Source organism: Anolis sagrei, chromosome 4 (assembly GCF_037176765.1).
Source record: "Anolis sagrei isolate rAnoSag1 chromosome 4, rAnoSag1.mat, whole genome shotgun sequence".
In the NCBI taxonomy this organism is placed as follows: Eukaryota; Metazoa; Chordata; class Lepidosauria; order Squamata; family Dactyloidae; genus Anolis; species Anolis sagrei.
In genome coordinates, this window is record NC_090024.1 from 248,692,010 (window position 1) to 248,718,395 (window position 26,386).

Sequence of the window (26,386 nt, forward strand, 5' to 3'; positions counted from 1 at the left end):
GACCAGGGTGAGACAAAGGACTTTTGTCTGCTGGAGCTAGGTGGGAATGTTTCAACTGATCACCTTGATTAGCATTCAATGGCTTGGAAGTGCCTGGGGGGAATCTTTAGTTGAGAGTGATTTTATGTGTCTGTTTGTTTCCCCTCTGTTGTTTTGCTGTGATTCTTGTTGTTCTGCAATGTGCTCCTATCTGGACACAGAGGAAAGACACCCCCCCCCCCTGCATTAGGGCACCCAGTAGCCGAGGGGTGTGTTGGTGGACACCTGCTTCGCCATTCCCTGGTCCAGCTGCCACCTTGGCCATTGGGGCCACCTCTTGCCCTCCAGCCCCCGTTCCCCCCCATCAAGAAACACCTCTTTGCCAACCAAGAGACGTCTTTATTTGGAACCCCTTCCCCTCTCCCTGAGTTTGGGCCACCAATCAGGAGCCCAGCGAGTCCACGCCACCTTCCTCCTGGCAGCGGTCAGCCAAAAGCTTCCACAACAGAGGTCCAGAAGGAGAAAGGACCACTCACCATGGGACACCTCTGCCCTTTCACACTTTCAGGGTCCGACAGATGTGGCGTGAGACCAGTGGAACTTCAGATACGAACCGGTGGAATGGTGCTGGACAGTGGGAGGTGGCTCCGGCCACACCCAGGAGGGGGGCTCCCTTGGTGCCCCCCTGCAAAGCCTCTGTCCACCGAGGACTCAGCAATTGGGCTCTTGCGTGCTGCGGGTGGCGGTGGGGGGGGGGGGGGGCCTCAGGGAAATGATGCCGGAACCACAACATGCGTGGACAGACGTTGGGGGGTCACTCCGCCTGCACCCCCTTGTTGTCCTCTTATGAAAGCCTGGTCCACAGAAGGCCCACCACTGAATGTGGGGGGTCGGGGGATGCTGGGAAATACTGCTTCTTCAGCTGCTGGGGGGGTGTTGGGGGGTGTCGAATGTGTCTCCATTGCTGTGCTCATATGAAATCCAAGAATGAGCCAGAAGGGACTCCAAAGGCCATCCAGTCCAAGCCCCTTCTCTCTTTCTGCAAGGCAGGAAAGCACCATCCAATCCCTCCCGACAGATGACCATCCGGCTCCTGCTGTAAGACCTGCCGAGGAGGGGGCTTCAGCAGACCCCCAAGCAGTAGCAGGTCGCAATGCTGAAGGAAGAGGGAGAAAAAGGAGCCTGACTCTGAAGCATTGGGGTCAGGCATGAGTCGTGACCTCAAGGCCCCCGTCCACTGCCACTGCCCTTTGGAGGGTCCATTGGGGGTGGGGTGGGGGGGGAGCAAAGTGGGTCTGGGTCCTCATACGAAATCCTAGATTGAGTCAGAAGGCTGGCCGTCCTGTCCAAGCTCCTTCTCTCTTTCTTTCAGGCAGGAAAACATCATACAATCCCTCTCAACAGATGAGCTTCCAGCCTCTGGAATCTTGGAATCGTAGAATGAGTCAGAAAGGACTCCAAAGGCCATCCGGTCCAAGCCAGGCAGGAAAGCATCAAGTGATCCCTCCTGACAGATGGCCTTCCAGCTTCTGCCTCATGAAATCCTAGAATAAGTCAGAAGGGACTCCAAAGCTCATCCACTCTAAGCCCCTTCTCTCTTTCTGCCAGGAAGAAAAGCACCATCCAATCCCTCCCAGCAGATGGTCTTCCAGCCTCTGAGATCCTAGAACCCTAGAATGAGTCAGAAGGGACCCCAAAGGCCATCGAATCCAAGCCCCTTCTCTCTTTCTGCCAGCACTATCCAATCCCTCCCAACAGATGACCTTCCAGCCGCTGCGACCTTAGAATCATAAAATGAGTCAGAAGGGACCCCAAAGACCATCCAGTCCTTCTCTCTTTTTTCAGGCAGGAATGCACCATACGATTCCTCCCAACAGATGGTCTGCCAGCCTCTGAAATACTAGAATCACAGATTGAGTCAGAAGGGACTCCAAAGGCCACCCAGTCCAAGCCCCTTCTCTCTTTCTTTCAGGCAGGAAAACATCATACAATCCCTCCCAACAGATGACCTTCTAGCCTCTGAAATCTTAGAACCCTAGAATGAGTCAGAAGGGCCCCCAAAGACCATCCTGTCCAAATCCCTTCTCTCTTTCTGCTAGCGCCATCCAATCCCTCCCAACAGATGACCTTCCAGCCTCTGAGACCTTAGAACCCTAGAATGAGTCAGAAGGGACCCCAAAGGCCATCCAGTCCAAGCCCCTTCCCTCTTTCTTCCAGGCAGAAAAGTGCCATCCAATCTCTCCCAACAGATGGAATTCCTAGAATCATAGAATCGTAGTCAGAAGGGACTCCAAAGGCCGTCCAGTCCAAGCCAGGCAGGAAAGCACCAGGCAATCCCTCCCGACAGATGACCTTACTAGAATCACAGATCCTGGAGTCACAGATTGAGTCAGAAGGGACCCAAAAGGCCATCCAGTCCAACCACCTTCTCTCTTTCTGCCAACACCATCCAATCCCTCCCGACAGATGACCTTCCTAGAATCACAGATCCTAGAATCACAGATTGAGTCAGAAGGGACTCCAAAGGCCATCCAGTCCAAGTTAGGTAGGAAAGTACCATGCAATCCCTCTCGACAGATGCCCATCCAGCCTCTGCTTTATAACCTTCAATGGACTCCCAAGCAGCAGCAGAAGGACCCTGATGCGTGGGTGTGAGATGTGTGGCATGACTTCAAGGTCCCCATCTGCGGCCACTGCCCCTTGGAGGGTCCATGGAGGGTGTGGGGGGCAAAGTGGGTCTGGGGGCTGCAGGGGTCCTCAGGAGGAGGCGGAGGCAGAGGAGGGCCCGGCGAGGAAGGCCTCCTGGCAGAGGCATTGTCCGAGGCTGTAGCAGAGGCAGAGGATGAGCGTGGAGGGGACCAGGCTGACCAGGACGATGCCCAGGTTGAGGTGCCCCTCCAGGAGGAGGTAGATGCCGAAGGGCAGGGAGCTGAGGTAGGCCAGGCAGAGCGCGCCCAGCATGAAGCGGGGCAAGTCCCGGGGGGCCCAGGAGGAGGAGGAGGAGGGCCCCCCCAGGCAGGGCTGGCACTTGCCCACCAGCGGCAGGGAGCAGGGCAGGGAGCCCAGGCTGGGCGGGCGGTGCAGGCGCATGACCTCCAGCAGCCCCAGGGACCCCTCCGGCCCCTCCAGGGGCAGCTCCAGCAGGGTCACCACCAGGCAGTCCGAGGAGGAGGAGGGCGAGGAGGAGGGGCTGCCGAGGGGACCCCCGGGGAGGGTCTCCAGGGCGCCTCCCGGGCACAGCAGCACCTCCGGGGCCGAGCGTGGACCGGTCAAGAGAGGCAGCACTTTGGCATCGTCCGGCAGCCGGCCCACCTCCCTCTGCGGGACGGGGGTCTCCTGGCGGCAGAAGGGGCAGCTGAGCAAGGCCAGGGACCCCAATGCCTCCAGCGCATTCTCCGACTCCGCCGGCTCCACCATCCTCCGCAGGCACCGGGCACAGGCGCAGTGGCCGCACAGCAGGCGCTTCGGTCGGCGTGAGCGGAGGTCAAAGCGGTCGTAGCAGATCTGGCACTCGGGTTCCTCTGGCACCCGAGACATGGCGTCGCTGTTGTTGTTGTCCCAACCTGAGGTCAGAGAGAGCACAGAGAACAGCACAGGAGGGGTGGGCTCGTGATGAGTGAGGGAAAAGACAAATGGAATTGTATTAGGCTTGGGCAGTTTCGTTCGTTAATTTCGTAATTCGTTATTAATTCGTATTTAAATTAGCTTACGATCCAATATTGAGCCATGCAGGAATAGTGTGGGGAGTAAATTAGATTCGAAACAATTTTTTCAATTTATTTAGTAATTATTTAGTAATTATTTTGTAATTATTTCGTAATTATTTCGTAATTATTTCGTAATTATTTCGTAATTATTTCGTAATTTTTTCGTAATTTTTTCGTAATTATTTTCGCATGTCTGGTGCAAGTTTTATAGTTGTTGTTTGTTTTATCACACCAACAGTCAACAACAGAGGGAGAGGGAAGCTTCAGAAGTTCCCCCTGTCCCATTTGGAGATGTTTTTTTAGCATATTGCGCAATCGCGTCCGCCATTAACGAATCAATTCGTAATTTTACGAAATTTCGTATATTTCGAAACTTTTAAAAGGAAAATTTCGGAATTCTTAAAAAAAACGAAACGCAAGGGCCCCCTAAAAACAAAACGAGTTTAGAACCAAATTTTTCTGTGGTTACCCAAGCCTAAATTGTATGCTTCGGCCTGGCTGGGCCTGTAAAGGGAGAGTCCAGGCACGGGCCAACTTGGGCCCTCCAGGTGTTTTGGACTCCAACTCCCACAATTCCAAAGTGTGCCAGGAATGCAGCACTTGAACGCCTGCCTCCTTCCTCCCAGGAAGCCTGATCAACTGAATGAAGGATGGTGAGTATGAATGAGTGGAAGTACGGACTGTGAGTGAATGTTGGAGTAAAGGTGATGTCTCCCCTTTGGCCTGTGGAACCAACATATCGCTAAGTTATTGTAAAACCCAGGACTGGAGTCTGTGGGTCTGCTTCTTTCTCTGAAAGTACCTGAGATACTCTGTCCCACGGAAAATGGATTAAGGAATATTTTAAGGTCCCACCCAAGCCCCCATTTTCCTCTGACCAACAGCCCTGACTGTCGGGAAGACCTTCCTAATGTTCAGGTGGAATCCCTTTTCCTGCAATTTCAACAATCCCACTTCTGCTTTGGTGAGGGCACACCTGGGAGAACCCTGTGTCCACTTCTGGGAGCCACTGGTCAGGAAGGGGATGGACAGGCTTGTTGTGACTCAGCTGGAACCACAGACTGAGAGTGTTGTGACTCAGATGGGGTCTCAGAGTGACTCTGACGAGGATGATGGGGTTCAGGTTCAAGTTCAAAATGTTCCTGTTGTAGACAATGAGGAACAGGGTGTGCACGTTCAGATTCCCACAGCAGGGAAGGATGTTTTTGATACTGAAACTAGCCAGGTGCAAACTGACTCAGAAAAGCAGGAGAGTTCTCAGCCTGAGAGTAGGCAGGAAGGCAACCAGGCGGACACTAACGAGCAACCTGACCTTGAGGAAACGGGAATCTTGGATTGGGCTGACCGTTTGGAATTCAGAGTTCGAAGGAGTGTGAGAATAGCCAACAAGAAGGAGGTCAACAGCCTGACTTTGAGGAAACGGGAACCTTAGATCGGGCTGACTGTTTGGAATTCAGAGTTTTTATCAGTTAGCTGTGAATTTGGCAAGGCCACTAATATTTTTTAATTTTTGGAGATTTGTAAATTGTATGGAAATGATTATAATCATGTAAACCGCTTTGAGTCTCCTTTGCGGAGAGAAAAAGCAGGATATACATAAACACAACAACATCATCATCATCAACAACAACAACAACAATAGCAACAGTAGCAGCTCCCAGCCTGGGCAAAGGCAACAGATCCTGGAGCAGAGTCCAAACTGCCCAAAGGCTAAAGATTAGAAATGGCAAGGTGGGCTTCCTCCCTCCATCCTTCCCGCTCTTTCTTTCTCCTTCCTTCTCTCTTTCATTCCTTCCTTCCTTCCCCTTCCCTTCCCTTCCCTTCTCTCCTTCCTTCTTTTTCCTTCCTTCCTTTTCTTTCCTCCCTCCCTCCTAGTCTTCTTCCTTCTCCTTCCTTCATCCCTCCCTCCCTTCCTTCTTCCTTCTCTCCTTCATTCCTCTTACTCTCCCTCCCTTCCTTTCTCCCTCCTTCCTTCCTTCCTTCTTTCCTTCTTTCCTCCCTCCCTCCCTTTTTCCTTTCCCTTTCTTCTCTCCCTCTTTTCCTTCCTTCCTTCCTCCTCCCTGTCTCCTTTCTTCTCACCTTCTGTCCTTCCTTCCTTCCTTCCTTCCTTCCTTCCTTCCTTCCTTCCTTCCTTCTTTCCTTTCTTCCTTCCTTGCTTCCTTCCTTCCTTCTCTCATCCTGGAGTGGAATCCAAACTGCCTGAAGGCCAAAGGTTTAGAAATGGCAAGGTGGGCTTCCTTCCTCCAACCTTCCTTCTTCCTTTCTCCTTCCTTCCTTCTTTCTTTCTTTCATTCATTCCTTCCTTTGCCTTCCCTTCTCTCCTTCCTTCTTTTTTTTCTTCCTTCCTTTTCTTTCCTCCCTACCTCCTGGTCTTCTTCCTTCTCCTTTCTTCATCCCTCCCTTCCTTCCTTCTTCCTTCCTTCTCTCCTTCATTCCTTTCTCTCCCTCCCTCCCTCCCTCCCTCCCTCCCTCCCTCCCTTCCTTCCTTCTCTCATCCTGGAGCTGAGTCCAAACTGCCTGAAGGCCAAAGGTTAGAAATGGCAGGGTGGGCTTCCCTCCCCTCTCCTTCTCTTCCATCCTTTCTCCTTCCTTCTCTCTTTCATTCATTCCTCTCCTTCCTTCTTTTTCCTTCCTCTCTCTTCATTCCTCCCTCCCTCCTAGTCTCCTTTCTCTTTCATTCATTCATTCATTCCTTCTTCTCCCTCCCTCCCTGTCTCATTTCCTCCTGCCTTCCTTTTTTCTTCCCCCTTCTTTCCTCTCTCTCTCTCTTCTTTCCTTTCTGCTTTCATCTCTCTGTCCTCCCTCCCTCCCTCCTTCCCTGTCTCATTTCTTCTCTTCTTCTCTCTTTCCTCCCTCCCTTTCTCCTAGTCTCCTTCCTTCTCTTTCATTCCTTCCTTCCTTCCTTCTCCTCCCTCCCTTCCTTTTCTCCTTCCTCCCTCTTTCTCTCCCTCCCTCCTTTTCTTCCTCCTCCCTCCCTCCCTTCCTTTTTTCTTCCCCTTCTTTCCTTCCTCTCTTCTTTCCTTTCTGCTTCCATCTCTCCTTCCTCACTCCTTTCCTCCCTCCCTGTCTCATTCCTTCCTTCCTTCCTTCTTCCCCTTTCCTTTCTCCCTTCTCCCCTCCCTCCCTGTCTCATTTCTTCTCTTCTTCTCTCCTCCCTCCCTCCCTCCTAGTCTCCTTCCTTCTCTTTCATTCCTTCCTTCCTTCTCCTCCCTCCCTTCGTTCCTTCTCTCCTTCCTCCCTCTTTCTCTCCCTCCCTCCCTCCCTCCCTTTCTTCCTCCTCCTCGCCTTCCTTCCTCCCTTCCTTTTTTTCTTCCCCTTCTTTCCGCCCTCTCTCCTTTCCTTTCTGCTTCCATCTCTCCTTCCTCCCTCCCTCCTTTCCTGGGGATGCCCCTGATCTAGGGAAGCAGTCACCCCAAGACCCCCGGTGGATCCCCCTCCCTCCCTCCCTCCCTCCTTTCCTCCCAGGATGGAGACCCCAACCTGCCTCTCAGGTGGGCCACCTGCCCGGGAGGGGCTCCTTCCTTCCTTCCCTCCCCCAGGTTTCCTACCTGATGGAGGCTCCCAGGAGGAGGGGGGGGTCCCAGTAAACAAGGGGCCACAGCCTGCTTTCCTTCCAGCCGGGCGCCCGTCCTCTGCGCCTCCCGGGAAGGAAGGGAAGGGGAAGGAAGGGAAGGGAATTGGGGGGGGGGGTGCTTGTTGGTGCTGTTGCTGCAGAGAGAGAGAGAGAGAGAGAGAGAGAGAGAGAGAGAGAGAGAGAGGCAGGAGGATGCTCGCAGGCCCGCTCGCCCGCCCTCGCCGTTGCCCGGGCAACAGATGCGCTGCTGAGCGGAGGAGGAGGAGGAGGAGGAGGAGGGATGCAGGCAAAGAGGAAGGCAGGCAGAGGATGCTCGTGGTCAGGGGCGGCTCGTCCATTACGCAAAGTAAGCGGTCGCAGAACACTTTTTTTTTTTTCCCAGGGGTGCAAAGGCGCCTCTGTAAAAGCCCCTCGACCGCCACTTGAGGAGTGCCCCCCCCCTCAAGCGCCCCTTCAGCTCACAACAGCCCTAGCAGTGCGGGGGGAGCCTTGACAACCCATTACGCAAAGTAAGCCTTTGCAGTAGAGTCAGTGTTGCCCTTGGGGGGCGCTCTTGAGGCGCTCTTGGGGGAAAACAGACCTTGACATATGCGAGTTGTAGTCACTGGGATGTATAGTTCACCTACAATCAAAGAGCATGCTGAACTCCACCAATGATGGAATTGAACCAAATACGGCACACAGAACTACCACGACAAACAGAAAATATATATTAGTGATTGGTTGGGGGGGGGCACCAAAATACTGTTTGCTTACACTTGAAAATTACCTAGGGAAAATAGACCTTGACATATGCGAGTTGTAGTTACTGGGATGTATAGTTCACCTACAATCAAAGAGCATGCTGAACTCCACCAATGATGGAATTGGACCAAATATGGCACACAGAACTCTCACGACGAACAGAAAATATATATCAGTGATTGGTTGGGGGGGGGCACCAAAATACTGTTTGCTTACACTTGAAAATTACCTAGGGAAAATAGACCTTGACATATGTGAGTTGTAGTTACTGGGATGTATAGTTCACCTACAATCAAAGAGCATGCTGAACTCCACCAATGATGGAATTGGACCAAATATGGCACACAGAACTCCCACCACAAACAGAAAATATATATTAGTGATTGGTTGGGGGGGGGGGCACCAAAATACTGTTTGCTTACACTTGAACATTACCTAGGGAAAATAGACCTTGACATATGCGAGTTGTAGTTACTGGGATGTATAGTTCACCTACAATCAAAGAGCATGCTGAACTCCACCAATGATGGAATTGGACCAAATATGGCACACAGAACTCCCACCACAAACAGAAAATATATATCAGTGATTGGTTGGGGGGGGGGGGCACCAAAATACTGTTTGCTTACACTTGAAAATTACCTAGGGAAAATAGACCTTGACATATGCGAGTTGTAGTTACTGGGATGTATAGTTCACCTACAATCAATGAGCATGCTGAACTCCACCAATGATGGAATTGGACCAAATATGGCACACAGAACTCCCACGACAAACAGAAAATATATATCAGTGATTGGTTGGGGGGGGGGGGGGCACCAAAATACTGTTTGCTTACACTTGAACATTACCTAGGGAAAATAGACCTTGACATATGCGAGTTGTAGTTACTGGGATGTATAGTTCACCTACAATCAAAGAGCATGCTGAACTCCACCAATGATGGAATTGGACCAAATATGGCACACAGAACTCCCACCACAAACAGAAAATATATATTAATGATTGGTTGGGGGGGGGGGGCACCAAAATACTGTTTGCTTACACTTGAAAATTACCTAGGGAAAATAGACCTTGACATATGCGAGTTGTAGTTACTGAGATGTATAGTTCACCTACAATCAAAGAGCATTCTGAACTCCACCAATGATGGAATTGAACCAAATATGGCACACAGAACTCCCACGATTGGTTGGGGGGGGGGGGGGTGTCGCCAAAATACTGTTTGTTTACCATTGAAAATGACCTAGGGCCGCCTCTACTCGTGGTCCCCCTCCCTCCATGCCCCACAGACCCAGGCCCCTTCCTGTCCCCCTCAGCAGATGAAGGGCCTCAGGCTGGGAGGAGCCCCAAACATTGGGCAGGAGGGCCCAAGTTGGACCAGGCCTGAGCCATGGGCTCAAACTCCAGGAAGCCCTCCCCCCAAAAACAGGAGACTGAGCCCCCCAGGAGTGGGTTCAGGAATCCAGGGGAGCCTCCTTCCTTCCTTCCTTCCTTCCTTCCTTCCTTCCTTCCTTCCTTCCTTCCTTCCTTCCTTCCTTCCTTCCTTCATTCTCTGGGGACTTCTAAGTGAGGTTGGATGGCCATCTGTCTGGAGGGCTTGGCCTGTACCTTCCTCCCGGGCAGAAAGGAGTCCGGTATGGATGGACGGGGGGGGGGGGGGGGTGTCTTTAGGGTCCCTTCCAACTTGGCCAATCAAGGCTTGGCCAGATGCAAAGCCTTCCTCCCAAAATGCTTTCCCCAAAGCCCATCCTTGGGTGCCTCCAGGTCGGAAGGCTACCTGAAGGCACACACGCTTCTTTCCCGCCACCTTCTTGCAAAGTTGTGAGGTTTTAGTGCAGGAAAGAGCTGTTCAGCAGTGGAACTCTCTGCCCCGGAGGGAGTGTGGTGGAGGCTCCTTCTTTGGAGGCTTTGAAACAGAGGCTGGATGGCCATCTGTCGGGGGTGCTTTGAATGCAATCTTCCTGCTTCTTGGCAGAATGGGGTTGGACTGGATGATGGCCCAGGAGGTCTCTCCCAACTCTAGGATTCTAGGATTCGATGAAATGTTGAGCTGCTGCCCTGCCTGAGAGTCCATGGCCTTCCCAATGCCTCCCTCCAGCGCTGCTGAGCACCCCAGGAGTGGGATTGGGAGTCCGGGGAAACCTCCTTCCTTCCTTCCTTCCTTCCTTCCTTCCTTCCTTCCTTCCTTCCTTCCTTCCTTCCTTCGGGACTTCTAAGCGGGGTTGGATGGCCATCTGTCTGGAAGGCTTAGCTTGTGCCTTCCTCCCATGCAGAAAGAATACCGGTCTGGATGGATGAGGTCCCTTGGGATCCCTTCCAACTTGGCCAACCAAGGCTGGGCCAGATGCAAGGCCTTCCTTCTGAGATGCTTCCCCCAAAGCCCGTCCAAAGCTTCTCCCTTGGGGACCTCCAGGTCGGAAGGCTACCTGAAGGCACACACACTTCTTTCCGGTCACCTTCTTGCAAAGTTGTGAGATTTCACTGCAGGAAAGAATGCAATGTTGAGCTGCTGCCCTGATTGAGAGTCCATGGCCTTCCCAAGGCCAGCCTGCCTTCCTGCCTTCCTTCCTTCCTTCCTTCCTTCCTTCCTTCCTTCCTTCCTTCCTTCCTTCCTTCAGAGAAAGAGAGAGAGTGGGCGAATCCAGGGCTTGGGGGAGAAGGGAATGGTCTCCACACAGAGGCATCTGAGCCATTCCATGGAGGGCAAAGGCAAGAGCTTCTTCTCCCTTCATGTGTTATGGATGGACTCCTTTCTGAGGGTGGCCATGGGGGTCTCACTCCTGAGCACCTGGTCACTAGGGCTTTGCAAGGACCAGAAGGTGAGAGGAAGCCACAGGGAGGAGGAAGCAGGCTTGCTTGTTGCTGCCCTGGAGACTAGGATGCAATGGAGAGACTGGGCCTTCTCAGTGGTGGCCCCTCAGCTGTGGAACGCCCTTCCTACAGAACTTAGATCGGCCCCCTCCTTGTTATCTTTCCCAAGGAAAGTGAGGACCTGGTTGTTCAAGCAGGCATTTGAATAGGCAGTGTAACGAACATAGGAATATGGAAGAACTGGATCCTGATTCTAATTACGAGATGCTAACGAGATGTTTATTGATGTATAATGGATTGTTTTAATACGCTACTGTTTAAATTGTTTTTTAACTGTTTTATGTTATTCTGAGCATTGAATTTCGCTATTGTGAACCGCTTTGAGTCACCTGAGGTCTGAGAAAAGCGATATACAAATTTATATATTTATTTTTATTTATTTATGTGTCAGGAGCAACCAGACATTTGTATTACATTTTTAGCAAAACAAACAAACAAACAGACAGACAAAACACAAAGTTTGCAAGCTTGGTAGTTGATTAAGTGTCCTTTGACCAGTCTCTGGCCCCTTGGAGTGCCTCTGGTGTTCCCGCAAGGAGGTCCTCCCTTGTGCATGTGGCAGGGCTCAGGGTGCATTGCAGCAGGTGGTCAGTGGTTGGCTCTTCTCCGCACTCGCATGCCGAGGATTCCACTTTCTGGAGGTTGGCTCTGCATCTCGTGGTTCCAGAGCACAGTCTGTTCAGCGCCTTCCAAGTCGCCCTGTCTTCTGTGTGCCCAGGGGGGAGTCTCTCATTTGGTATCAGCCATTGGTTGATGTTCTGGGTTTGAGCCTGCCACTTTTGGACTCTCGCTTGCTGAGGTGTTCCAGCAAGTGTCTCTGTAGATCTTAGAAAACTATTTCTAGATTTAAGTCGTTGACGTGCTGGCTGATACCCAAACAGGGGATGAGCTGGAGATGTCTCTGCCTTGGTCCTTTCACTATTGGCTGCTACTTCCCGGCGGATGTCGGGTGGTGCAATACCGGGTCAGACTGGATTGCCCATGAGGTTTCTTCCAACTCTAGGATTCTATTATTCGAGGTTCGGCCCTAAACTTTGGCCTCGCAAGGGCTTCCCGGGCTTCTCTCTCCCAAAGGCAAGCAGCACTTCGCTTGGAGGGAACAGTCTGGACAATAGTGAGGTAAACACTGAACTCAACAGGTAAAGGAGCAGCACACACAGGGGTCATGCAAACCACTCCAAGTCCCAGAGGTTGTGGGCTTCGTGGGAATCCCTCCTCAGCCATTGCAAGCCACTGGGAGTATCAGCCGTATTTAATTGAGTCTAATGCACCATCAAATCTAATGCGCACCTCACCTTACACTTTTAGCCAAAAAAGGTGAGCATTAGAATCCTTGTTCATTCATTCAGTCGTTTCCAACTCTTCGTGACCCCCAGCAGATGGCCATCCAGCCTCTGTTTAAATGCCTCCAAAGAAGGAGCCTCCATCACACTCTGGGGCAGAGAGTTCCACTGCTGAACGGCTCTCCCAGTCAGGAAGTTCTTCCTCATGTTCAGGTGGAATATCCTTTCCTGTAGTTTGAAGCCATTGCTCCATTGTGTCCTAGTCTCCAGGGCAGCAAAAAGGAAGCTTGCACCCTCCTCCTTAGGACATATGCCTCTCACCTCTTGATCCCTGATCCTCATCATGTCCACCTTCTCTTCTGCAGGCTAAACATGCCCAGCTCTTCAAGCCGCTCCTCATCGGGATTGTTCTCCAGACTGTGGATCATTTTAGTTGCCCTCTTCCTCTGGACACAGTATTCCAGCTTAGAGTCAACATTAGATCTGAGTAAATATAGTATTTCTCAACACCATTCCACAGTGCAAGGAGGAGTGGTGGATCCAAGCTTTCCTGAGGCCAGGCTCAAGAGACCTACTACGCTCTTACTTTACTTTACTTTACTTGTATACCGCTCTTCTCAGCCATCAGGCGACTCATTGTCTGCAGGTGAACACCTGACTTTCCAGAGGAAGGGGACAGAAACCAGCCTGAAGGCTACTTGGCTTCCTGTCCAGAGACGGCAAAGCTGCCTTTCAGACCTTTAGGCGGAAGGACTAGGTAGATAATGCATTGTCAGATAGGACTGCATTGGCTGTAACCCCGTTGTGTAAAACTGGTGGAAAATACAGTTCTAATGGGCATGTGGTCACGCACCTACTGGAGAGTGAAGTAGGTGATATGCAACTAAGGGGACAGGCAGTAGACGGTGAGTTTTGACCATGTGACAGGCATTACGAGGGCTGTATCGTTCACTTTTGTCCCGGGTTGATCACAATCAGCGATGGGTATAAAAGAGGCCGGCAAGCGTGTCCTCTCTCTTGCCAGAATTCTCATGCTTCTCACCATACATCCATTGCAGATATCCGTTGTGTGTACAGTGTTCCCTCACTTATCACGAGGGTTACGTTCCAGGACCACCCGTGAAAGTGAAAATCCGCAAAGTAGGGATGCTCTCTCTCTCTCTCTCTCTCTCTCTCTCTCTCTCTCTCTCTCTCTATATATATATATATCCCATTCCGAGGGTGAGGCAGAAGGGAGACAAACCTTTTTTGTTTGCAAGCTATCTCTGTTTTGCTTTGCAATCTCTCGACTGGCTGCCTCTCTGTGGAAGGGGGTCTCACCCTCCATTGTTGCCAGGAGGTGGGATTAGAACGTCACTCTGGGCAACACCAACCACTCGTAAACTGGGAGGCAAAAAACCGCGAAACAGCGAGTCCGCGAAAAGCGAACCACGAAGTAGCGAGTGAACACTGTGTATCTCTGCCCATGCCACTGACTGATGGCACACTGGGGGATCCTGATGTGTGTGTATCTAGCTGTACATAAAGCAATGCTTTGAATCCCACCCACGGGAGAAAAGTGGGATATAAATAAATAAATAGATAGATAACCAATCGAGATTCTAAGCCTCCATTGTGAGTTTGGATGAAAACTGAGTCAGAGTTTTCTTAAACAGCGAGCAGCACAAGGTCAGGCTGTGCAGTAAAACTCTGCACAACCACTGATAGGGACTCTGCTATGTTTGGGTTGATTCTTCAAAGCTTGCCTCTGTGACACTCAGTCTGGTGCGCAGCATGTTTAGGGAGGGCGTGATCGTGAAGGAGAAAACGACAAACCATGTACCAATCCCACCAGTTCCAACAAGGAGCTTGAATAACAATAATAACAACAGAGTTGGAAGGGAGCTCCAAAGGCCATCTAGTCCAACCCGCTTCATTCTGCAGGGAAAGCACAGACAAAACACCCCTGACAGATGGCCATCCAGGACCATCTGGTTGCTGCTTCTGGCTCGAGGCCTTGCAGTGGGAAACCTGTTGCAGTCTTGCTCTACCTGGTAGCAGGGGATGCCTGGGTGGGGCTTGTCCCCTCTGACCAGGAAAGGGGTCCCATTTGGCCCATGGTTCTGGGCCTTTTTGTGCCCCCTCCCCCCTTGAAGCATGACCCCCCCCACCGCCCCGCCCCCGTAGCGGCGCAGGAAAGTGACCCAAGCTGCTCCTGGACATTGTAATGCTGGTCTTTAATGTCCCTAAGAACTAGGAAACAAAATCAAAAATAGACTTTTCCTTTGCTCTTCTTTTTTTTTGATAAAAGTAATAAAATGGTTAGCACTGTTAAATTAAATCCTTTAAAAAAAAAGCCGCCCCGCCCAAGAAAGCCCGGGGCTCCAGGTACAAACCATGACGACTACAAAAATGGCAGCCAAGACCTCTGTACACACAGACACACAAAGGGGCTCCTCTGCTCCGCCGCTCGCGGGAAGGGGCTTCGGTGGGGACAGGCAGAACTGGGGGGGGGGGCTCCGGTGGGGGCGGGAAGGGGGGCGCGGAAGGGCCCGGAACACGGAGGAGGCGTATTTACAGGGCGGGCACAGGGCGGGGCCATCGCTGCGGCCCTCCCGTCACTCCTTCCCTCCAGAGGCTCGCTTCCTTGGCCGAAGCCCGGCTGCTCCCACCTTGTCCTGTCTGCAGGAGGTCAAGGTCAAGGGCAGCAGGCACTATTCCGGCCGTCCTTGCAAGTCCAGGGCCCCGCAGTCTGTCCACCTGCCCCGGCCGGAGTCCAGCCCCCCAGCAAGGGCCTGCAGGACCGGGGAGGAAGGGACGGGTGCCGGGCAAACTGCCCACTCCAGTCCGTGAGGGTCAGATGCTTCCCGTTGGCGAAGCATGCCTCCCCCTCACTCCCCTTCTTCCTTCTGTCTGTCCGGTCAGTTCAGGGTCCCTCAGTTGGGGGTGCTCGAGTCTCCGCTGGCGCTCGGCTCCTTGGCTGCCTCTCGCTCCTTGTCCGAGGAAGAGGAGGAAGCGGTGGCGGTGGAAGCGGCGGCAGCGGCGGCGGAGGCAGCGGCCAGGGTGCGGCCGGAGTGCTTGAAGGCGGCCACCAGCTCCTGCAGCCGCTCCGGGGTGGGCTCCCACTTGGCAAAGCCGGCCTCGTTCTGCAGGAAGAGGACGGCCGTGTTGTGCACCGCCTTGTAGTACATCTCCTCCCTGGGAGGAAAGGAAGGAAGGAAGGAAGGAAGGAAGGAAGGGGCCAAGTCAGTGCGGGGAGGAGAAAGAGGAAGAGGAGAGGAAGGAGCCTTCTGCACCGCCACCCCCAGAACGAGGCCCCCCTCCCCACCCCAAAGCCTGCCCAGGGCCCTGAAAACAACCGTGCAGGGCAGCCCGGCCCCTCCTCTTCCTTGACCCCCTCCAGGACAGGGTGGGGAATTCAACCCCACGCTGCCCAAGTTTCACGTCCTCAATGAGGGACAGTTTCTATAGCTTAGTATAGATGAAGGGTTTCCTTTCCCTGATGTCTCCAGAATGATAGTTGGGAATGCATCTATTTGCTCTCTCCTCCCTGTTTCTGCTCTTATTCTGATAGGTTGTTTAAACCAATCAGAATAATGTATACTTTTCTCCTGCAAGCTTTCTGAATCTGACTTCTGCCTTCCTACACTTTAGTATGGAGAGTATATGCTGTGTGCCTTGAGATCTCTCTCTGCTTGTGCGTCAGGAGAGATGTAGGGATTGAGCTTTTCCCTCTCTTGAAATCTTAGAAGAGATTTATCATTTGTGGTATTTGTATACAGTGTTCCCTTGCTACTTTGGGGTTCGCTTATTGCAGACTCGCTGTTTCGCGGTTTTTTAAAATATATATATATAAATTTAAGTAGCAAGGGAACACTGAGTGATTAAGTGGTTTTTTTTGTTTTTGTTGCTGTTGTTAGCCGTTCTGAGTCCTTCCACGAAGGTAGAGAAGAACGGGATGCAAAAGTTCAAAATAAACGAATAATCATTGCAAATAAACCTTTTGCGATTTTTTCCAAAGACTGGACCCTGAATGTTTGCCTCCTAAGTTCTGAATTCTTTGCAGCCACCTCGCGTGGCACTTCACACTCTGCTCATTAATGGATCTTGATTTTAACTATAAGACGAGATGAGATGTTATGATGTTTATGGATTGTTATATTGTTATTCTTTTAACTTATTTTTAAACTGTTTTTATCATGTTTAAGTGTTGTATTATTTGCTTTGTTAACCGCTCTGAGTTGCCCTGAGGGCTGAGAAGAGCAGTATACAGATATAGTAAATAATAGGCCTGGGTAACAACGCAAAAATTTGTTTCTAAAATCGATTTGTATTTGGGGTTTTTTTTTGTTTCGATATTTAAAATAATTACAAAATTTTCCCTTAAAAAGGTTCGGTATTTACGAAATTTCGTTAATATTTACAAAACATTTTGTAAAGATGGCACCCTTTTTTTTTCAATATTTTTTCAATATTTTTTCAATATAATTATTAATTTAGTAGAATAGGGAGGAGAAATTATTATTAAGGAGGGAAGGCAGGCACTCACTCTGGCGGGCCCTCAAGCGCTGCCGCCAAGTCGGGCCCGGCTCCTCCGAAGCAATGCGAAATTGGGAGAAGGGCTCCCCAAAGGCCATCTAGCCCAGCCCTCCGCTAAGGAATTGGGAGAATGAAGCACAGCCCTCCGCTAAGGTGAGGAAGGAGGGACGGGCCGCCTTCCCGCTGAGGGTCGCTCGCCCTCTCGCTCGCTTGCTCAGCCGGCGCCTTCCCCGCCCTCTCCTCCTCCTCCTCTTTCAGGCTCTGCCTCTGACTGGCTAAGGAGAGGAGAGAGAGGAGAGCTCCCAGTAAGCATCTAGCCAAGCCATCTTACGTATTTCCGAAATGGACGGAAATACAAAAATTTTTGGCGCGTGCCGTTTCGATATTTAAAAACACTTCCGGGTTTAAAAATAAGTTTTGTAATCGTTTCGTAATTGCTAAAATTAACGAATATTTAACGAATTACAAAATTAACGAACGAAACCGCCCAGGCCTAGTAAATAAATAAATAAACAAATAAATAAATAATGAGCTGATGCACAACTTTTATATCCTGTTTGTTTTTGGGTGCTCTGCTGTATATTTTAAAGTAGTTTTCCCTAACAACAGTTTGCTGTGCTCTGCCCAAGGAAACCTCTCCTTCCCTCCCTCATCTGCTGGAGCGTGGATACGGGGGATCGAGTTGCTGGGCCACCCACTGGCATCTTCTGGAGGGAGGGACAGCCTCCCACGTTCTCCTCCAGCAAAAGAGCAACACGCTACGGGTAGCTTCCTGAGCTCTCCTTCACCTCTGTGGTCAGTGGGCGGAGAGGATGGAGGGGTGACATGACAGCCATCTTCAAAGCCCTGAAGGGATGTCGTGAAAAAGATGGGGCATGTTTGTTTTCTGTTGCTCCAGGGACCAGGACACAAGGGGGCAATGGATCCAATGACAAGGAAGGAGACTCTCCATAAGTAAGGCCATTGGACTATGTGACTCTAGAGCTGTGATTCCCAAACTCTGAGCTGCAGAACCCTAGGGTCCCGCAAAAGACCAGTGGCACAATGGGTTAAAGTCCTCCTCCTCCCCAACCCCCTGTATTTCCCCTCTTGGGGCTTCCAGATGTTTTGGACTTCAGTTCCCACCATTCCCAACAGCCAACCAGCCTCAGGCCCCTTCCTTTAAGCAGCTGAGGGGGAAAAGGAAAGGGCCTGAGGCTGGCAGGCTGTTGGGAATGGTGGGAGCTGAAGTCCAAAACACCTGGAGGGAGGGCCGAAGTTTGCTGATGCCTGGTCTTACTTCTTGCAGAGGTGCTGTGAGCCGCTGCGGTATTCGTGGTCGAAGGCCGGGAGGATGAGCTGGTGCCGCTTGAAGCTGCTCTGCTCCATCCGTGTCAGGGCCGGCGTGGGGGGGTCCCGCCACTCGGGGATGAAGACGATGAAGGAGAGCGGCTCCGAGGAGGCGCCCAGCAGTTTCTGAGGCCGGGGAGAGAGGGGTGAGCGCGGTCAGCCACAAGCAGGGAGTCCCAAGGGCAAGGCTTGACCAGGCAGGTAAACAAGGCAGCACCTACCTCAAAGTGAGTGACCATGGCATCCATCAGCTCCTCGCAGAAGGGAGGGTTGGCCTCAAAAGAGCCACTGACGGGGAAGAAGTCCAAGCAGGGGCTGGAAAGGGGGCAACCCAGGCCGGTCATGTCAATGGCAACGGGCAAAGGTGTCCCCAAAATGCACCTGTGCCCCCCCCCCACGCAGCCCCGGGCGGGCGGTCACTCACTCACCCCCTGGAGCCAAAGTAGCCGTCCGTGTCCGGGAAGGCCGAGCAATACTGCTTGAAGTAGCAGTTGAGCGGGGAGGCGAAGCACTCGAAGCTGACGCCAAAGAGCTTGTGGAGGGCTTCGAAGATGTGCACCGGGATGGAGCCCTGCAGGCCGGTCCCTTCAAAGAGCCCCACCCCAAACATCATCTGCCGAAGAAAGGCAAGAAAGGACTCTCAGCAGACGGGTTCCCAGGAGAATAATAATCCTCATAGTAGTCGCATGTGGGAGCTGATTGTAATTTGTAATGTATGTATGTTTAAAATGCAGTGGCTATGTGCCGAGGAGTGTATTCCTGTGTGGAAAGAGTTAACTGTACCATGGAGGGAACGGCATTCCTAAAGAGGTCATAAATCAAGTCGTGCGTCCATACATCACTCTGGAATGCAGGAGGTGTGGACTAGTACTGATAACGGAGTCTGTGTGTTCACAATGTGACTATCGGATGGGATAGAAGCAATTTACGATGTTCCCAGGAGAATAATCCTCATAGTAGTAGCATGTGGGAGCTGATTGTAATTTGTAACGTATGTATGTTTAAAATGCAGTAGCTATGTGCCAAGTGTATTCCTGTGTGGAAAGAGTTAATGGTACCATGGAGGGAACGGCATTCCTAGAGAAGTCATAAATCAAGTCATGCGTCATACGTCACTCTGGAATGCAGGAGGTGTGGACTAGTACTGATAACAGAGTTTGCGTGTTCACAATGTGACTATCGAACGGGATAGAAGCTATTCACGATGTGCTTAGTGTTAAGTAGTTTCTAATGTATATAGTTGTAAAATAAAGTAGTTTATAGCCTAAGGTGGCTGTGATCGATCTGCTTCCTGCCTTGCTGTGCGACCAATGCCACTGTCATAGTAGTAGTAATAATATGTAATGTAGATTTCAAAGTATGTATGTATGTTTAAAATGCAGTAGCTATGTGCCGAGTGTATTCCTGTGTGGAAAGAATTAACGGTACCATGGAGGGAACAGCATTCCTAGAGAGGTCATAAATCAAGTCGTGCGTCATATGTCACTCTGGAATGTAGGAGGTGTGGACTAGTACTGATAACAGAGTCTGAGTGCAATTTACGATGTGCTTAGTGTTAAGTAGCTTCTAATGTATATAGTTGTAAAATAAAGTAGTTTATAGCCTAAGGTGGCTGTGATCGATCTGTTTCCTATCTTGTATTTTGTGTATTTTTTTGTTTTTGAGTTTTATTTTAACTGTTTTGTATTGATTATTTGTTATCACTTTTGCTTATTGATGTGCTGTGGGCTTGGCCTCATTTAAGCCGCACCGAGTCCCTTGGGGAGATGGTAGCGAGGTACAAATAAAGTTTTTTTTATTATTATTATTACTAATAATAATACAGTATAATAATTGTAATATTGTAATATACATGTACATGTAATATTACTAATAATGTTGCATTATAGTGGTATAATGCAATATAGTAATTTATAATACTAATATTGTGCTATACTAATAATATAATAGATTGTAAGCCGTTCTGAGTCCCCTTCGGGGGTGAGAGAGGGCAGGGTATAAATAAATATTGAAAATAAAATAAATCTCCCAGAAGGGACTCAGGGCAGCTTCCAAAGCACGCCACATAAGAGTGCCATACAAAACATTAGACATTTAGGAAACAGGCACAAGGGAGCTTCCTGTTCTGGTAAGAATGCTCTGACCACCCCCCCGCCCCAAGTGTCAAGCCAACCAAGAAACCAAAACAAACCCCCTAGCTCTGTGTATCAGGGCAGCTGACCTGCCAGGTTCACAATAATTTCTCTCTGGAGGTGTAGCCGTTGCACCTGCACCCTGAGGAAGGGGAGGCCTGCCTCCCAAAGCCCACCCCTTTCCCCCACGCGGCCCCTTCCTACAGGAAGCCAGGCCCTACCTGGTATCGGCGGAGAAGGCACCAAACCCTTGGCAAGAAGCGCTCGAAGCTGGAGTCGTCGATGCAGCTGTACCGGTAGAGCAGCCACTGCAAGGGAGGCGAGGCAGAGGAGGGGCTGGGAGGGGGTGCCCAAGGGAGGGGGGAGGGAGGGGGGCACACCCCTGGGGAGCTGACCCTTCCCCTTCCTCTCCACCCCCCCCCCCCAATCCCTGCCCCCAGGCCTACCAGCTTGCTGAAGTAGTTGCGGCTGACTTTCACCATCTCGCCCTTGTAGCGCACGCAGACCACGTTGTTCTCCACGTGCATCTCCACGTTGGGCAGCGGGGGCGAGCGGGTGGCCAGGCGCACCGGGAAGCAGTACACCAGGCGGTCCTGGGCCTCGGCCGTGTCCACCTCCGCTGTGGGGCAAGCACTGCCCGTCAGTCCCCGCTCCTGCATCTGAACCCCCCCCCCCCCACACACACACACACACCCAACAGAGCCAAGGGGCTGGCGGAGAACGCAGGCCCCACTTCTCCCCCCTCTCTTCCGGGGTCAGGATCCCCTTTTCCCTGCCATGGAAGCCCACCAAGTGACCCCAGGCAGGTCACACTCTCTCAGCCTCAGAGGAAGACAAAGGCAAATCTCCTCACTGGCAAAACTTTGCAAGAGGGTCACCATAATAATAAAAAATAATAAAACTTTGTTTATATCCCGATCCATCTCCCCGAGGAGACTCAGAGCGGTTCCCAGGTAACATCACAAAACATACAAAGTAAAAAAACAACAGAACCATAAGATTAACAAAACAAAACATAAGCATATTTTATTTACTATTTATTTACTATGCTTCTATACCGCCATTCTCAGCCCGAGGGCAACTCATGGCGGCTTACAAAACAGCACAATTCGATGCCCACAACAGTACAAAAATAATTTAAACATCAAAAACATTTAACACAGGTAAAAATTCATTACAATTAATATCAGTAACACAATAAAAACCATAAGTTTATGCATAAAAATTGCATAAACCCAAAACCAACTGTTCTTTCATAGCAGAGCACCTCATCAACCAACCTAAACACAGTGTATTATTGGAGGACGCAGAAAGGCTGGACCTCTCGGACAACCACCGTGTCAGACCACACAGAGGAACCATTGAAACCCACAAGAAGATTGGACAATTGCAACAGAAAGGAGGAAACCATGAAAATGAACCAAATCTGGTGACCAGTATTTTTTTTACAAAAAACTCTAAAATCAGGACAGTTAATACAGCAACACTTAAAAACTAGGAAATTCCAGACAAGAATCAATCAGGGCCAGCTAACACCTACCAACAAAGGATTCCCCCAGCCAGGAAGCAGCCAGGCTTTGAAGCTGCAAGTCCATTACCACCCTGAGTTGCCTTTGGGCTGGTATGGGCAGAGTAAAAATGATATAAATAAATAAATAAATAAAATGCTAATCAAGGTGGCCAGTGGCGACATTCACACTTGTCTCAAGCAGACAAGAGTTCTTTCTTTCTCCCACCCTGGACATTATTCCACAGGGAGATATATATATATATATATATATATATATAAACAAACCCCACTTGCCTAGATTCCATCACATTTCACAATCTCTGAGAATGCCTGCCACAGATGTGGGTGAAACGTCAGAAGAGAATGCTTCCGAAAAATGGCCAGGCAGCCCAGAAAACCCACAGCAACCCATGAAAGCCTTTGAGGAGAATCATCATCATCATCATCTTTATTTATATCCCGCCACCATCTCCCTGATGGGGACTTGAGGCGGCTTACATCAGGCCAAGCCTGATGTACTGGCTTCAAACTCCAAGAGAGGAGATTCCACCTGAACATGAGGAAGAACTTCCTGACTGTGAGAGCCGTTCAGCAGTGGAACTCTCTGCCCCAGAGGGAGTGTGGTGGAGGCTCCTTCTTTGGAAGCTTTGAAGCAGAGGCTGGATGGCCATCTGTCAGGGGTGATTTGAATGCAATATTCCTGCTTCGTGGCAGAATGGGGTTGGACTGGATGATGGCCCAGGAGGTCTCTTCCCACTCTTGGATTCTAGGATTCTATGATTCACTTGCCTAGATTCCATCACATTTCACAATCTCTGAGAATGCTTGCCACAGATGTGGGTGAAACGTCAGAAGAGAATGCTTCCGAAAAATGGCCAGGCAGCCCAGAAAACCCACAGCAACCCATGAAAGCCTTTGAGGAGAATCATCATCATCATCATCATTATTTATACCCCGCTACCATCTCCCCGATGGGGACTTGGGGCGGCTTACATCAGGCCAAGCCCAAACAACAAATTACAACAGAATAAAATCGAAAACACAAACCGAAAACGCAGAAAATAAACAGCAACATCCTAATTACATAAAACATGTGAATGCATAGCAATAGAAAACTACAATAAACGCAATCACCATGTTCTTTGAGTGTTTGTTTCTGAATGCCTTGTTTCTGACACGGCGACGCTAAGGAGAACCTGTCAAGGAAGGGGCTTCCTCGCCAAGATCTGCTCAGATGGGGGGGGGGTTTGCTCCTGCCGTTGCCTTCTCCTTCTGAGCTGAGAGAATGTGACTGCTCCAGATCCACCCATGAAGCTTCCCGGGCTGAGTGGGGACCACTGCCTGGCTCTGGGGTCCCATGCTCTTCCCCGCCTCCCTGTCCTCCCTACCGGAGATGTTGTGCTCCTTGAGGAGGGCCAGGTGCTTCTCGCGGATGCGCTTGACGTACTCCAGGGAGATGTGGTAGATCTTGCTGCAGATGCCCTCCACAGAGTCCTTGGCCGCCGCGGAGACGTGGGGCCCACACTGCTTGCGCAGGTGCTCCAGGCGGTCCTGAGGGGGAGAGAGGCAGACGGGCTCTCAGGCCGCCCACCCGCCCGACCAGTGGCCCCCAGTCCGGCTCCCAGAGGCCGAGAGAGGATTGCCCAGCAAGACCCACTGACCATGTAGTCCTCCTTGGAGGCCGAGTGGTCCCTCCGCAGCCAGCTGAAGGTGTCCTCCACGTTCCACTTCACCACCTTCCTGCTGTCCGGAGAGGCGCTCCTGCGGTCACCCAGAAGACCCCCCAGGTCAAGATGGCCGGGACTCAGTGCCTTTCAGGTGCACACTGACACACTTCCCGTTTCTTTCAGATGGCCGTTTATCTCTCCATTTCCTGGCGAGATGACCCTCCTCCTGTTTGAACCCCACTGTTCGTTCCCCTCCTAAGTCAATTTAGTTCCCCTTTCAATTTGCAAACTGCTAGAATATGCTTTCAATCTATGCAACGGAGTGAATACAAATATTTGTTTATTTATTTGGGGCCTTTCTCTCCCGCAGAGGGACTCAGGGCAGCTAACAACTGGCACAGCATGGGGACCACAACGTGGAAAAAAAAGCATAAATATACATATAAAAACATTAGAACAGATCAATAAGCCTGGCACGCACACACCTCTTCAACCTTTAGAACAGGCACGGGAGACCTTCGGCCCTTTTGGACTTCAGCTCCCACAATTCCTAACAGCCTGCCAGCGGTTAGGAACTGTGGGAGTTGAAGTCCAAAACGCCTGGAGGAGATGTAGTGTTGAAGGATTTCATGGCCAGAATCACTGGGTTGCTGTGAGTTTTCTGGGCTGTATGACCGTGTTCCAGAAGCATTCTCTCCTGACATTTCACACACATCTATGGCAGGCATCCTCAGGCCCCTTCCTTTTCCCCCTCAGCCCCTTAAGTGCCTGAGGTTGCCTGCCATAGGAAGGAAGGAAGAAGGAAAGAGAAGGAATGAGGGAAGGCAGGAGGAAGGAAGAAGGAGAAGTAAGGAAGGAAAAGTGAGGAAGGATGGAAAAGGAAGGAAGGAAGGAAGAAAGGAAGGGGAAAGAAGAAGGAAAAGGAAGTAAGGAAGTAGAGAAGAAAAGAAAGAAGCAAAGAAGGAGAGAAAGAAGGATAGAAGAGGAAAAGGAAGGAAGAAAAGAGAAAAGGAATTAATGAGAGAAGGAAGGAAGAAAGAGAAGGAAAGGGTGAAGGAAGGAGAAGGAATGAGGGAAGGAAGGAGGAAGGAAGGAAGAAGGAAAAATAAGGAAGGAAAAGTATGGAAGGGTGGAAAAGGAAGAAAGGAAGGAGAGAAGAAAAGAAAGAAGCAAAGAAGGAGAGAAAGAAGGATGGAAGAGGAAAAGGAAGAAAGGAAGGGGAAGGAAGAAGGAAAAGGAAGAAAGGAAGGAGAGAAGAAAAGAAAGAAGCAAAGAAGGAGGGAAGGAAAAATGGAAGGAGAGAAAAAAGGATGGAAGAGGAAAAGGAAGAAAGGAAAAGGAATGAATGAGAGAAGGAAGAAAGGAAAAGAAGAAGGAAAGAGAAGGAATAAGGGAAGGAAGGAGGGAGGGAGGGAGGGAGGAAGGATGGAAAAGGAAGGGAGGAAGGAGAGAAGAAAGGAATGAGTGGGAGAAAGAAGTAGAAGGAAGGAAAGAGAGAGAAAAGGAAGTAATGAGAGAAGGAAAAAGGAAGCAAAGAAGGAACGAAGGGAGGGATGGGACCGAAGGGAGAGGAGCGGGGTCACCTTTGATGGGGAGGCCCGACCCTAGCATGGGAAGGGGCACCCAAAGGCCGTCCAGACCAACCTCCTCCCAACGAGCCCTCACGACAGCCTTCTGGAACACAGCCATGCAGCCCAGAAAGCTCACAGCAACCCACCTGAAGGAGAGCCAAAGTTTACGCATGCCTGCCTTAGAGTGTCCTGCCTCTTGGCGTGTGCGTCTGCCCCTCCCTGAACAAGACCTCTGACCTTCTCCTCCCACTTAAGCCTCCTCCTCCTCCCTCATGCCCCCCCACCACCACCACAAAGTGAGGGAGCCCCCACCTGGATTCAATCAGCCTCTTGGCTGCCTCTGCGTACTTGAAGAGGAGCCGCTTGGCTTCTTCTCGGAACTTGATTCGGGACAGCCTGCGGGAAGGGAGAGAGAGGGGCTCAGGCAAGCTCCCCCCCTGTCCGCCCCCCCCCCCCGCCTGCATGCGCCTGCAGCACGGCCCCTCCCGCGTTACCTGATGGGAATGTCATTCATGATTTCTCTGAACATGGAGGGGGACACGACGGGCTCGCAGCTGCTGGGCAGCAGGGGATCCGACCCCTTGTCCACCACTTTCCGCTCCAGCATCCACCGGTTGAAGGACTCCCGGGGAGGGTCGATCCCTGGAGGAAACGCAGAAGGGGGTGTTAGCGACACCAGGGCGAGGCCTTTGGGAGGCACAAGGGGGTTGCGCTTCCGGGGTTTCCCAGGGCTTCCTTTGGCACCCAAGGTGGCAACTGTCACTGCAATATGGATGGCAAGGTCTGCAGACTGCAAATGGGGTCAGACAGTGGCCAACAGCACAGAAAAGCCCCCAAGGACAGAAGCATGGAGCTGGAAGGGAAGCCCAAGGGACACCCAGTTCAACCATGGAGGAGGACACCATAATAATAATCATAATCATAATCATAATAATCATAATAATCATAATAATAATCCAGCATACAGATCTTGTTTGCTGTGACATACTGTGCTTTTGTGTCAATAATAATAGTAATAATAATAATCTTTATTTATATTCTGCCCCCACCCTGGCAGTCTTCAGGAAGAGCTTGAAAATTTGGCTGTTCCAGTCTGCCTTCGCTGAACGAATGAACAATAATTCCCTGGGTTGTTGTAGGTTTTCTGGGCTATATGGCCATGTTCTGGAGGTATTTTCTCCTGGAGGTATTTTCTCCTGCATCTATGGCAACCATCCTCAGAGGTAGTGAGGTCCTCTGAGGATGCTTGCCATAGATGCAGGCGAAACGTCAGGAGAAAATACCTCCAGAACATGGCCATATAGCCCGGAAAAATCTACAACCCAGGGATTCCAGCCATGAAAGACAATACAATAATTCCCTGACCTGACCAATTCCTGCAAATGCCCCCGGAAGCACTTTATTTCATCTGTTAGTGCAACTGACCCTATTTTACCCTCCAGACCCGCCTGTCCAGATACATCGCACTGCCGTCTCACCCAGGGTTTTTAATCTTTTA

The 26,386-nt window shown here is 50.8% G+C and overlaps 2 protein-coding genes across 3 annotated transcripts in view; both read right to left on the bottom strand.

Annotated features, from left to right (window-relative positions):
- Window positions 1-737: 737 nt before the first annotated feature.
- LOC132772946 (E3 ubiquitin-protein ligase RNF182-like) lies at window positions 738-3,680 on the bottom strand. Its single transcript, XM_060771794.2, has one exon. The coding sequence runs from the start codon at window positions 3,514-3,516 to the stop codon at window positions 2,737-2,739; it is 780 nt and encodes a 259-aa protein (XP_060627777.2). The 5' UTR covers window positions 3,517-3,680; the 3' UTR covers window positions 738-2,736.
- A 10,678-nt stretch (window positions 3,681-14,358) lies between these two features.
- The window catches only part of PCIF1 (phosphorylated CTD interacting factor 1), a 30,710-nt gene continuing 18,682 nt past the window's right edge, over window positions 14,359-26,386 (bottom strand). For both annotated transcript variants that reach the window (XM_067468336.1, XM_067468337.1), the window contains exons 8-17: window positions 25,383-25,530; window positions 25,201-25,284; window positions 23,312-23,411; window positions 23,039-23,201; window positions 20,587-20,759; window positions 20,362-20,448; window positions 18,437-18,621; window positions 18,230-18,323; window positions 17,959-18,134; window positions 14,359-15,338 (exon numbers count right to left, since the gene is read on the bottom strand). In XM_067468336.1, coding sequence (XP_067324437.1) covers window positions 15,077-15,338; window positions 17,959-18,134; window positions 18,230-18,323; window positions 18,437-18,621; window positions 20,362-20,448; window positions 20,587-20,759; window positions 23,039-23,201; window positions 23,312-23,411; window positions 25,201-25,284; window positions 25,383-25,530 — 1,472 coding nt within the window. In that variant the 3' untranslated portion in view covers window positions 14,359-15,076. The remainder of the gene's footprint in view (window positions 15,339-17,958; window positions 18,135-18,229; window positions 18,324-18,436; window positions 18,622-20,361; window positions 20,449-20,586; window positions 20,760-23,038; window positions 23,202-23,311; window positions 23,412-25,200; window positions 25,285-25,382; window positions 25,531-26,386) is intronic.